Source organism: Dicentrarchus labrax, unplaced genomic scaffold (genome assembly GCF_905237075.1).
Source record: "Dicentrarchus labrax unplaced genomic scaffold, dlabrax2021, whole genome shotgun sequence".
Taxonomy (NCBI): domain Eukaryota; kingdom Metazoa; phylum Chordata; class Actinopteri; family Moronidae; genus Dicentrarchus; species Dicentrarchus labrax.
In genome coordinates, this window is record NW_026136704.1 from 29624134 (window position 1) to 29637566 (window position 13433).

At 40.5% G+C, this 13433-nt stretch overlaps 2 protein-coding genes across 51 annotated transcripts in view; one reads left to right on the forward strand and one right to left on the reverse strand.

Annotated features, from left to right (window-relative positions):
- LOC127362650 (rhomboid-related protein 4) overlaps positions 1-13433 on the reverse strand; it is a 424067-nt gene that overhangs the window by 331529 nt on the left and 79105 nt on the right. The gene's annotated exons all lie outside the window — the stretch shown is intronic.
- Positions 1-13433, forward strand: part of prx (periaxin) — a 36264-nt gene that overhangs the window by 3478 nt on the left and 19353 nt on the right. For all 50 annotated transcript variants that reach the window (XM_051398448.1, XM_051398449.1, XM_051398460.1 and 47 more), the window contains exons 2-5: positions 8009-8064; positions 9914-10021; positions 12117-12242; positions 12826-12985. In XM_051398448.1, coding sequence (XP_051254408.1) covers positions 12213-12242; positions 12826-12985 — 190 coding nt within the window. In that variant the 5' untranslated portion in view covers positions 8009-8064; positions 9914-10021; positions 12117-12212. The remainder of the gene's footprint in view (positions 1-8008; positions 8065-9913; positions 10022-12116; positions 12243-12825; positions 12986-13433) is intronic.

A 13433-nucleotide genomic window follows, 5' to 3' on the forward strand; every position in this document is an offset into this window, starting at 1 on the left:
TTGTTATGTACTCATGTGTTACTTCATGCACCTGCAGCCTCGGGTCTGTTGAACGTGGAACTGAAGCACGAATGTTTATTCTTGATATACTGTGGCTTGGTTTGTCCCTTACTTGTACGTAACTAGTCTTATTTCTTCCTGAACATTACTCAGATCTACAGCAGACTCCGATTTGACCACCATGACGCCTATATTACTGTATAATAAAACAATTAAATGTCAGTTATGTCAGCTGCTATAATGACTGACAGCAGTTCATAGCCACAACAGGGGTACTCCATGGATTTAGCACTGCACTTCCATAAAGTTGTTGGATGCACAAGAGACAGATTGAAAACAATGGGCTACATTTCCCATAATGCAGCATATTTTCATCATCTTTCTTTCTCCATAAAAACCTTTAAAATACATTATATAACTGGTTGCGAAGGCTCAGTTTCACCAGTGTCCTTCCAAAAACAATGTCATTGTTAGTTTGGATAATACCCAGACCTCACTGTAAACAGTTCAATGTGTATAATACTGCAGTTACTAATAAAAAGTCTCTCATATAAACTGTTGACAGATGGGAAATTCTTTTCACTTTCATTGTTCATCGTTGGTGGAGTCAGAAACCCCCCGAACTTCTCTGCAAATAACAACATAACTATCTGAATGACTGCAGATAGTGGTTAAGTAGGAAAATGGGTGAAGTGATCCTTTAACTGTAATCTATCTTTGATGCCGTCCATTCATGCCGACTGTACGCTGCCAACATGTGTTTGGCGCTGGCGTCAACCCTCTCGTCTCAGAGGCTCAGTCTTCTGCAGAGGTTGCCATAGAGATGCTGTGACATAATCAGGATTGGACAGTGTTTCATTCGTCTCCGGGAAAAATGAAAGAAAATCAATTAAATGATCTCCCGCTTGTGCTCTATTTACACAAACACACTGAAAACTGCTCCCTCTTGTCTTTCAGTAATGTTTTTCATTCCGGTTTCTTTTGCAGTTTCTACATTGCTACAACTACGAATTACAGCAACCACATTTTTTCATTGTTTCTTTTCAGGTTCTTTTCTGTCACATTTCGCCTTTTTGCTTTTTCCTCTGCTGTCCCCACCCTGACTCATACACAAATTCTTACATCATTATATCTGTCCAATCATCTCTGTGTCCATGTTCCTGGATGCTGCTCTTTAAAGATTATCACAATGGTGTCATTCTGTTTTCAGACAGACAATAAATACTGTCATATATTAAATACTGTCTAATTGATCTTTCCTAATTGATATCAGTCTCCATGTGTTTGGGACTCTGGATTCTCATCAGAATGCATGGACATACTGTATGTTGGCATATGAATTTGAAGCAATACTTTCCAAATGTTCTGTAAAGATTGTGCTCTGGCTACTACATTCGAGACAAAAATAAATGTAGAGATAAATTAATAGACGTAGAGTTCTGGTAAAGTGTGGTAAAATATGGTTTCATTCATGGATGTGTGGCCCATGTTTGGAAATCTTCTCTCTCAGAAGGAACTAGTGATGATGATTTCTACATTTCACTGTGTTTGTATAGTATTTAGAGTCAGTATTTTGTTTGGAATAGAAACAGTTTCCCTTCTCTGGTCTTGTGATTGTCCTAAAATTAGATCCAATAAGGTTTGTGTTACGTAGTCAGATTGTTGTGAAATGGTGTTGCGGTATTTCCTCTGTGTGTTTCTTCTAATGTAAGTACGTGAGGAGAAAACCTATTTTTGTCAATATCTGGCCTGACTGATAATACCTCAGTCCACAAATAAATCACAAACTCACATCCTCAGCTGTCTCTCATGTGCTGCATCACTGCTGCACTGTGTTATGTCAAAGAAATGTTATCAGCTTTTTAAAGGGCAGATAGGTGGTTGTTTTCTTTGGGCTGACACCTGATGCTCCAGTCCTTCCAATACTGAGCCAACTATAACATCATTAACTTGTCCATCTCTAATGGGCTTAGAGCAGACTGAACAGGATTAGAGCAGCAGAGTCAGTTTCACAAGGCTGCTGCCGTAAGTCAGAGCGGGACAGTGCAGGACAACAAAAAGTATTCAGCTCACAGCACACCATCACATTCCCTGTCCGAAGGGTCACCGCTACCCTGCTTTCAAAGAGACTGTCCTCATCAGAAAGAGGACATTGGTTCTGAGACTGGAGTACGTGACGTCTTGCAGTTGTTGGAACAAAGTAGCGTACCATTGTTGTGTTACCAAGACAGGCTGGATGTTTGTGTGTACAAAGAGTGTGACCTTACACACACAACAGTTGGTGTCCCTCTGAATTACCATATGCCATTGCGCCAATAGAGGAAGTACTGTGCTTTTTACTGAGGTGGAAAGTGAGGATGTAGAGCCAGCCCCCCAGGAAGAGCACTGGGCTTTGAAGTCATTTTGATATAGTGGCCAAACCGTGTAATTACAGCAATGTGATACACACTGGCCCCAAAAAGAAATTTTGTGAAAGATACGGCTGTGGATACATTATTTTGAGTGTCACAATCCTTGAAATCACAGTTTGGTCAATTTGGTCCGATAACAATTGGAAACTCTAGAAGAGCTAAACTGGAAGTTAGCGGATCCACCTGGTGAATATAATGTCTAATATTCGCTCTCTATTAGCTAGTTTTTGGTCTCTACCAACTCCTGGACTCACGAGATTGCGAGACCACACAAGAATCCCATTTTACCAGGCTTTAAGCTATTCGCCTGTGTCCAACCCGTAGTGGTTCAGACCGATCAGCGTCCTGTGAGGAACTACTGGCAGCTACAGCATGATCCACGCCCTCGGTGTGTGTGAGAAGTGACTCTGTGCTTGAAAACAACAAGACGGCTGCTAAAGAGCTTTTAGAGCTTTTTAGCTGAAAAATAACTGCCAAAAACAACACTATGAGGACGCGAGAGGGAATCGAAACAGTAAAGTGGTAACCGGACCGGAGCTGGAACTGACGATGAAGCTCTGTGAAGATGAGGGGAGCTGCTGATAATTCTCTGTAGGTTCACTACAAGCAACCCTTTTCCCATCATCATTTAAAACACTGTTATATTAAAAATATTGATTAAAGCTGCCCTAACCATAAAGTTGACAAAATGCTCATTTGGTATTTCAGTCAGGACACTCCCTTCATGATTTTAACTATTTATTATACCAATACACATTTTAGCTTGGTGGCATGGCTCTGCTCACATGTGAGTTAGATTGGTGGACTGCTGCTCCTCACTAACAGAGAAACGTTGCAGCCGTGCAGCTTCTTGGATTGAATATGTAAATGTGCTTAATTCCTTGTTCCAGCACGCTTTCATAAAGAATCATGAAATGTAAAACTGACATGGAAAGTAGAAAGGCATTGCTCATCTTGTTGTAACTGAGCCTTTTGCACAGACTGCGGGGCTGAAGTTGAAAGGGGCTGTCAGACCGTGTTTAAGCTGTTTTTTCCACGCTATGACCTCGCGAACAAACCCACCCGCATTATCAAGTCTACTCGAGACAACTTAATCCAGCTCCTGCTAGACAAACTGCAGACTGGCTGACAGCACCAACAAGCTCTTTAGCTTTCTGGTTTGTTCTCTGATCTTCAAATTCAGAGCCCCTTGTGAGTCAGGCAGCGAGAACTGAGACTGCCTAGTAGCTGCCTTACATATCGTCCTCGTACACACGACATTATTGGGATTAGGATTTAGACAGATTGCACTGGTGATTAATAATTTTTTTATGAAAAGAATCACTAGAAAATAATTTGTTTGCAAATAGTCTAGGGGAGGACAGCACTCCAGACAGAAAGCAAACTCGTGCTTTGATTCAGCCTCTTGGATATTTTTGTCATTTTGACTCGGTTTTTGGCACAGAGCACTTTGATCAGATTTGGGGCCTGTGTGTTCAGTGCTGGCACAGTCTCACTCAGACTGCATGTGTGTATCTTTGATGTTGATCTGTGCCACTGCAATAATACAAACAACTTTGACAACCTAAGTAAGCAACTATTTACTTGATATTCTTTTTTATTTATTTTTCCTTTGAGATGAAATCTGCTTTTCACAAGCCCCTTGGACTTTGTTCATGGTCTAGCACTGCATTCGCCTTTAACCAACAGCGAACATGAAGGGGTTCCAGTTGTTATGAAGTGGATTCAGTGGCGAATGGTTTTGAGATAATTGTGTTGAAAAAGAATCAAAGAAGACATTTAATACAGACTCCCCCGACAAGTGAAACAATCTAACAAGCTAACATAACTTTGTCTAAAAAAGAGCCACTCGTTCTCATGAATTAAACCCAACTCAACAATAATTTGAAGGAATAACCCATTGTTTCGAGTGCACTTACATTTGTGCAGTATTTTAAGTGTTGGTGATTTAATTCCAGTTTGTTCCATAGACTCATTGTCTTTAGATTGACTTTAGCCCCCGAAGCCCCAAAATTAATTGGCTACCAATTTTGATAGTTGATTAATTGTTTCTTATCATACGCCAGCTGTTTTGTCAGGTAATGTAATAATTTACTTTAGTGGAAGAAAACTGAATAAATTCAATTCAAGTGTTTTTTGTATAAAGGTGATGCATTAAAGGTAGTGATACTTTATTCAGATAAATAACTTTTAAATAAGTTTTAAGTTTAATTAACTGAATGAATTTGGTACAATTAACTTACCAAAGTTACCTTAACAATAAATACTTGAGTTACTCAAGTTCAAATCAAATCTTTTTCATGCTTAAATTGCTGAGTTGAACTAACTCATCTGGTTTCACAGTGCAGAGATCACAGGTCGGGATATATTCAGCAGTTGTTTATGAATTCTGGATTTTGTACATACATGCTGAAGGCTGAGGGTCCATGATGATTGGGGCGTGTCATCAGGCGTGTGGAGGCCTGCAGATGTTTGAGTTGCATCTATAATAAGACTGGGCTGCGAGGCATTTCAAATCTTCTCCTCCTCCTCCTCCTCCTCCTCCTCCTCCTCTCCTTTGCCATCCCTCCATTCCTCTTCTCCGTCTAGGGAGTGCCGCCTCCTCCACCTGCTGCAGTCTGTCTGTCTGTCACAGAGCTGCAGTTTAAAGCTGCTGTCAGGTGCAAACCTCCATGAGTCTGACTGTAGGAGATTTTTTTCTTAAACTGAAATATTCTGTGACTACAGTGCTCAGAAAACTTTACATTTTGATTTAAAAAAGACGTTTTATAACTGAAAACTACCACTTTGATAAATAACTAGATTACTTTTTACATTTACAAATGAGAGCACATTACTGTCACTGTCTGCTGTAGGTTAATGAAACACAGCGGTGACGACTGCTCATTTGTGCTCTGACTGCCACTTTCAGGCCATTGGTACAGCAGTGTAGTGGTTGCACCTGTTGTTGCTGCTGATACAATGTCAGTCACTCAGCACAAGCCTTGATCTCAACACGACAAGCTGAACATCTCTGTTTGACGAGTGTGTGACAAAACTGAATTTGCTTGTCAAACAAAATGAGTCCGGATAGTTTAACATGAGCTGAATTAAAAATTAAAAATTTACCAGAATCATAATTTTTTTCATTATGTAAAACAAGTACCATTAATTAATTTCTTTCATCATTCAATTTGTAGATTTCATAACATAAAAACATCCTGGACCTGCTCAGTGTCCAACAGCAGATATTGCAGTCATTTATCTAACAATGAAACAAATGATTATAGTCTCAAAATGAGATCCGCTGTGTTAGATATATCTCATTATCACTGTAGGTGCAGCAGTGAGTCAGTGGGAGGGTTTAGACGTCTCCATTCTCATCACTTAAGAGTGTATCACTTCATGTGTAAAGGGTCCATCTCTCCAAAACTTGTTCTATTCCACTAATGCCTGTCCCTGCTCCTCTGTTGCTGACACACTGACGGCTGGTCAGCAGTGAATGCGTGTTATGTGTTCCTGTGACCTCCTCGATACCAGATACCTACAACCCACCCAAACAGGCACGACATCCACGCTGACACTCTACACGCACATATTCAAACACACAGATGGGCTTTCTCCCTTGCGCAGACACAAATACACGCACACAAGCACACAAGCACATGAACACATAGCTAAGCTGAGGCCGTTAAAAAAGCGATCACATGAAGGCAGGACTGCGAGGAATGAGCGTGCTGGGGGCCACAGTGACGGAAAGCAAAGTGATTCCTGGCAGAGTTATGCTGCTGATGGACTAATGGTAAACTGACCAGGAGAGGAGGTTCTGCTCAGTTAAATGAATCCTTCCTTTAAATGATGATACTGACTAGGCTCTGCCCTGTGCTGCTGTTTATTTAACCAACCAAGTTACTGTGGATACACTGTAGTCCTCAAAGTTGCCCTCCACATTGTAGCTTCACAACTCTGTGCACAGAAGAGCAACAGAGGCCATTTTAATACAACAAAACCATTTAAGCATTCTGTGTGAATCACTTGTGTATTATCGCTGTTGCTACACTCGCTCAGCTTCATCGGTTCCTGCTGGCAGAATTTCTGTTTTTATAGCTCGCATTAGCTCTCCATGGTGACTGGATGATGGATATTAAATGTGTTTGAAAACAGTTGCCAGTCTGGAAACCTTAAATGTCTGAGTGGACATCAAAGCATCAGACAGCTAGCTGTGGAATCCAGACAGCAGTCTGGTCTGGTCTAGTTCACTTTTTGGCTGCACCAATTAGATCCCTGCTAGCCCTAAATCAGTGTGAAATTATTCTGTTTGTTGATACATCTTTTATAGTATGGATGCTAATGCATGTGCATTGTCTGAAAAGTAAAGAACGTTGCTGTTTCAGTGCCACAGCAAGAACAAACATCTCATCATGTGATTGTGGCGGCTGTACGTGTATCTTTGCAGCAGGCTGTGTTGGCTCTCTTTAAGTGGAACAGTTCACTATTTATCTCCTGACATTACTTTAATCAACTGACTCAGACGTAGTTTAAGACATGGTGGAGCTGCTTCTATATACCTGTTTTCTGGGAGTGACATACAACTGAACTGTAACCATAACAAGCACATTTGGTAGATATATTAAATGTTTTTGTTGTTATGACAATGCCACTTCTGTAATGGATGTTTTGGGGTTGTTGGAGTTGTACCACTGGTTTCCTAAAAGAGGAGAGTTTGGATGGTTTGGGCTCGAGTAGCCACTGCAGAGGCAAGACTACGGAAAGAATCCCAAGACTGCCATCCCAGAAGCTTCAGACTGACAGCCATGTCACTATAGCAGACGCTCAAACTCCATATGCACGAGCCTGACATGAACACCTGACACTACACAAGAATGCTACTGGAGCTAATTTACTGCTATATTATACAGTCCTGTTTGGTGGCATGTCACTGCTGACTGGTGTCATCCTGCATACAGACAGAGCTTTATGTAATAAATGTCCACTGAAACAACATTTATTGAAATAGTGTGTTGAAATCATTCTACAGTATGTGTGTGGACATGCAGTGAGAGCTGATGAGCCCACAGTTAAATATCTGAAGCAGAGGTGGAAAGCATCCAGTAAATCTTTAATCAGCTTTAGAAGTGTATCAATCAGTTTATATTAAAACATTAGAAAAAGAATTGATCAGATACTGAACATCATATGTTGAAGTTTAAAAGATTGTTGAGACACAGAGTCATAGACAATACAGCGATACTAAACAAATAATGTAGAGAATGTGACAATAAACACACTTTATTCACGTCAAAGGAAAGAAAACAAATCAGCAAAGCAATTTGTGTGCACCTTGAAAATAAACATAATCATTTATTCCTTTTTCTACCTCCTTTTTCTCTTGTTTAAAGCAGTCTGTGGTTATTGGACAGATCTACAGGACATTCAGTTCAGCCAGTTCAGAAAATGATTTTCCATTCCTATTTTTATGTTGCTAATCAAAACTCTCAAATGCAGTTTGATTAAAAAACTGTGAATGGATGTACTTCATTGCCGTCTCCCCTTAATTAAACACTAAGCTATTACAAAAAACAGAATAACCTGAGTGGTTTTTTTTCTTTCTTTTTCAGACTCTGACAGAGACCAAGAGGACAGTCATGTTTTCAGCCAGACCAGAGACCCAGCCGTAAGTACACACAGACCTCCTTCTGTTCACACAGATACATAAACCAACCGTAACGTTCTTCTATAGCGAGAGCCATAACACCAAAGCGAGAGGCGAGAGTTGAGATGATCAACATGACAAACAACAACAGTCTACATCAGTATTCACTGAGCAGGAGATGGTACATGTTTTATTTCTGTGCTCTCAATCAATTTAAAAGCACCATCTGTCCCCAACACAGTAATAACATGCTCCGAATACGCAGCCGGCGCTTTAACTCAGTGGAGCGATTCTTTATGTGATTGTGGTTTGATGAGAGAAATGAGTGCCGACAGATGTTACTGCACTTTACTGAGGATGTTACTGAGCTATAATATGTTTAAAATTTAGTGCATTATTACACTTTATGAAGAGAGTTTTACATTATTTTTGATTGTGTACTTGAAGCTCATATACAGGGTACTAAATCACTCGAGCTCTGTGTTTTAGTGTTCACTGGCTGCTGAATGTGTGTGTAAGAAGGGATTAAAAGAGGAATCATCTTAATGAGTGAAAAACATAACAGGAATAATTATAGCATTAGTTATATAAGGGATTTAGCTCACTATCTTCACTGGAAATGTGTAGCTGCTAAGTGTGAAAGGTCACAGCAGCCTGACAACAGGTGAAGTGCTAAAACAGGATGTTTTTACGAGATTAACTATGCAAGAGTTTATGAAGCAAGCTGAGGAAGGGGATATGGGAGGCTGGAACATGACATGTTTCCTTCAGAAAGGAGGTAAGAGGTTTGATTTAGTCAGGGGAATAAAACACACACACAATAATAACAATACTAAAAGCTCTGGGGGATCTATATTCGGATTCAATGAAATAAATAGGTCATCAGGAGACAAATAAGACACTTTCCACACAGCTCTGCTAAACAACCTCCTCCAGTGATGATCTCTGGACACAGGAAGTTAAAATAAATTCAGTCACCTTTAGAGGTTTTGACACTTTTAGCAAAACATGGTGTCTTTGCGTTATAGTACGTGCACAGTTAAGTGAGCCTGGCCTACAAAACACATCTTCAAATGCATTACTAGCCATCATTACATTAATAAAGATTATTAATTCAGCATTCAGCATCTTACTTGTGTGTAGCCCATCACGTTACAGAAATCTGATCATTTTGTCTTCCTGGGCAAGTAGCAGACCCATTCTCAGTTTGAGAGATTGGTTCATTTTGTGTCCTCGTGAGTGGGAAAAGTTAGGAGTTTGTGTCTTTCATGAGGAGTGAGCACTCAGTACGCTGGACAGGCTGACCCTGTACAAACTGGACAGTAAAAAGAGTCATTCAAAAAGATTAATTTGTTCAATTTCGCTCCACCGCTACGGCTGGCCATGATATAGCTTCCTCCGAGATAAAAGCTCATTTTTTACTGCCTCTGCTGAAGTTCAGTTGTCAGCAACTGTTTTGTTTTATTTGGTGGGGTGTCATGACCACATCCTCGAGTGGATTTGTAGTAGCAGCACATGGTCAGCATAGAGTGCCTCAGAGCACGACAAACCCACAGCCTGTATTTCCTTTTTAATTCTCGCTGAGAACGTTGACTGAGCCTCACATGCACACTGCAACACAGATTCAAACCTGGGAGCCACTGGAGCAGTGGAAAGCCGAGAATGTCAGTGCTTGTTGAAATAAATTGAGAAAATTCACACAGCGGTCCTCATGTTCCTCAGATTTTCCCACACCAATCTCCCTGAAGCTGCAGTTCAAACCTGCTACGGAGCTGCAAATAATCTTGTTAGTCGAGTTAAAGAGAAAAACCACACTGAAAAGTTCTGCTGCATGAAAGTGACTTAACACTATCTTCTACTGTGTGGACAGGTAAAAGACAAGAGGCGGTCGCCCCCCTCTAACAGGTCCCCCTCCCCCCCACAACGCAACCCTCACCACAGCGGCTCCACAGACGAACAGGAGAGCCCTGAGAGAGTGGTGAGACACACATAGACACACACGCACACACACAAACCTGCATTAAAACGCTACAAGGATGCACAGAGAGGGACACACACACGTACAGTATACATGTATCTCTGGGGATGTTAGAGTGTGTCGATGAATGCTGTTTAGATTTAACGTATGCTTATAAAAGAAAAGGGAATTCTCAAAAGCTGCATTAAAGTTAAAAGATTCATTCTGATGTTTGTCTTTGCTCTGCATCTAAATAGAGAGGCAACCCATGTTAACAGGTCAGAGCCGCCACACTGACTCAGCTGCGGCTGCAGCATTGCTGCAAGCAAAATTATTCCGCTAGCTGTGCCAGTTCCCAGCAAAAACAGATAAATGGTTAATTGGTCCGTTCAGTCATATCGACATTACACCAGCAACACTGTAACACTGCAATGTGTCATTTTTACACTTTGATTCTTTGACTTTGTGCACATTAAACAAACAAGATACAACCTGTTAATGGGTGAGCTTTAGAGGTGTCGGTAGGTGGATTCTGTTACCTGTGGAAGGCGAGAGGCAAGCTGTTTCACCCACTTTCCAGTATTCATGCTAAGCTAAGCCAACTGGTTGCTGGTTGTAGCTTCATATTTAACAATGAAGCATGTGGTCACAATCTCTCATCTAACTCCTGGCAATAAAGCTAATTCATAAAGCCCAATATCACAAATCACAAACTGGCCTCAAGGGGCTTTACAGTCTGTACAGTACACAACACCTTTTATCCTTAGACCCTTGATTCGAACAAGATGAAACTCTGTTCCTTTAATTCTGACAAACAAACCAACAAAAGCTGTTTTCATAACAAATAGCACAAATTATCAACTTGAATCAGGAGTGAAGAGCTTGCCAGCCCCTCAGGGTCAGTTTATTTTACATGTACCTGCATTATCCTGGTGTATGCTGCCATTGTGATTTACTTTATTTGGACTGAGGAGAGTCCCTGTGACATTGACCTCTGGAACCTCAAAGCTAAAAACGTTGAAATCTTTATGAACTACATTGTTCTTCGGATATATTTGGAAAGGAGAACGCAGCATTATGACTGACCTCGTGACCCCAGCAGGCACCAGGCTCATACAAACTGGATCACAATAGTCCAGGCCCAATCTGCTGAGGTCATTGTCCACCACATAAACAACCTTTCATTTCTCCCAGCTCAGCACAGATGCCAGTCGTGGCCTTTTCACGCTGCAGCAGGTGACGGCCAGCTGCTGGACGCAAAGTCCACAACAAAAAACATCTGAATGTGGCAGATCTGAAACCAGCCACAGGTGTCGGGGGACTCTGTAAACACTCTGACCCACATTCATGGACTAAAAAAGTAGCATGTTAGCACTTTAAGAGTTTTTGTGAAACAAAGCGGTGCTGCTGCCTGTCGCGGGACAGTGACACCTGCTGGTTGCAAACAGGAATGTCAGCGTAGCTAACAGGCATTAAACAACAGACGGTTGTTTTCCACACAGGAAAAAGACAGCGGTTACACAAAAAGTGGAATATATCTGTAACAAATATTAACATATATATTTCTTGTTTATATGATACATTACAATCATAGTGAGATACTGCTGATTAAAGGTTACCTGAATTTTCTGTCTCTAGGCTTTCAAATGAAATTTACATTGTAAATTAGTTTTGGAGAATTCAATTGTAAAATTTTAATTTTAACTTTTATTTAATTATCAGATTAACAGGAGTTATTACACTGACACAGGTATCTTGCATAACCATGGGGAAATGTATTAAGTTAATGAATATTGCACAAATTGAAATTAAATGAAAGTGTCATTGCATCAAATTTAAAAGTAATAATAAAAAATATATAACAGCAACAACAGCCAATTATCCTTATCATAATCATAACCACTGTCACCATCATCATCTTAATCCACAGTGGAGTAATAATAATAGATTATGCATAAAAGCAATTAACAAAAATAATTATTGGTCATACAGTTAAAACAGAACTTTTTCAACCATACTTTGGTTGATTTTGTGCTGTTCTTTTGGCATCATGACATCCACCAGCACTGCAGATTGTCTCACCCCGTGCTGTCGGTGTTCTCTGTGTTGTCTGCAGGTGCAGAAGGAGAAGCTCCATGCAGAGCTGAAGCAGGTGTTGAGTCAGAAGAGAAGTCATCTGAGAGATTCGACCTGCCAACTCGCCCAACCAGAGATGGACTCGGAGCCCACAGACGAACAGACAGTAAGATGGAGTCTAATAAATACTGGTGATGTGACTTCAGGCTCAGTATCAGTGGTTGATCACCGACTGGAGAGTCTTTGTACCATAAATCACTAACAAAGGAGATGAAGGATGACGCACACAAACTCACTCAAATGGCTGAGAGAGTTCACGATTCAGAGAAGTTATTTCCTTTGGTCAGTCCCTGGAAAAGTGGATGTAATCCAAGAATAGAGTGACCTTTCCTCCATGACAGCTTAATGAATAAAATGAGTTCAGGGGTAAAGTGTGAAGTGACAAATAACTGTACCGTCATTTCTGCACTCACTCAAGCAAGTGAAACACGATATAAAACAGTGTTGAAGCCCCATTTTTAATTAAAGTAAAAGTGACATAAAAGACATAAGAACATGCAGTTTCTTAGGTGATGTATTTTCTTAAAGCTGCACAATGTAACTTTGCACACAGGTGGCTCCAACTGGTTTTAATAGGTAATGATTTATATATTTCTTTTACTTCCACAGAATCACTGCTGAGCAAGAACTCATACATACCATAGTTTTCATCTTCAAGTATAAAGGTTGTGTGTCTGTGTGTGTTTTAGAGTGGGGAGGAAGCCTCTAAGTTGGTGGAAATTGTGGTGGAGACGGAGGCGGAGGCTGGAGCCAGCGGCTACAGTGTGACTGGTGGAGGACAGCGAGGGATCTTTGTTAAAGATGTCCTCAAAGACTCACCAGCTGCTAAACATCTCAGTCTACAGGAAGGTACCTGCGGTCACATCTGACTCATTTAGGAACCACTTTTGCCAAACATACTCAGTGTCACGAAATCCAAATAAGAAATAAATTGAAAATATGTACACAGCAAACTCTGAGCCATGGTGAGTGTGTGTCCTGGGTTTGTGAACCAGTGCGATTGCTTTGTTCATCAGTATCGTGTTCTTGGATATTCAGCATATTGGACATTCATGAAGGGTTTGAATGCCCTGGACTAACCTTAAAACTTGTAATACAAAATGTTTTTATACATTTAGAACCACAAACCTGTTGAATGGATAAAAAGAAGCTTCTTATATATCTCAGATAGAGGCAGAGTTGGGTAGTTACAGCAAGTCATGCAGTTTTATAGTTAAACCAATAATATATATACCAAGAATATCAGTTTGGACTGTTTACACTGTGAATAATTATGAGAATTAATGTTTACTGGTCA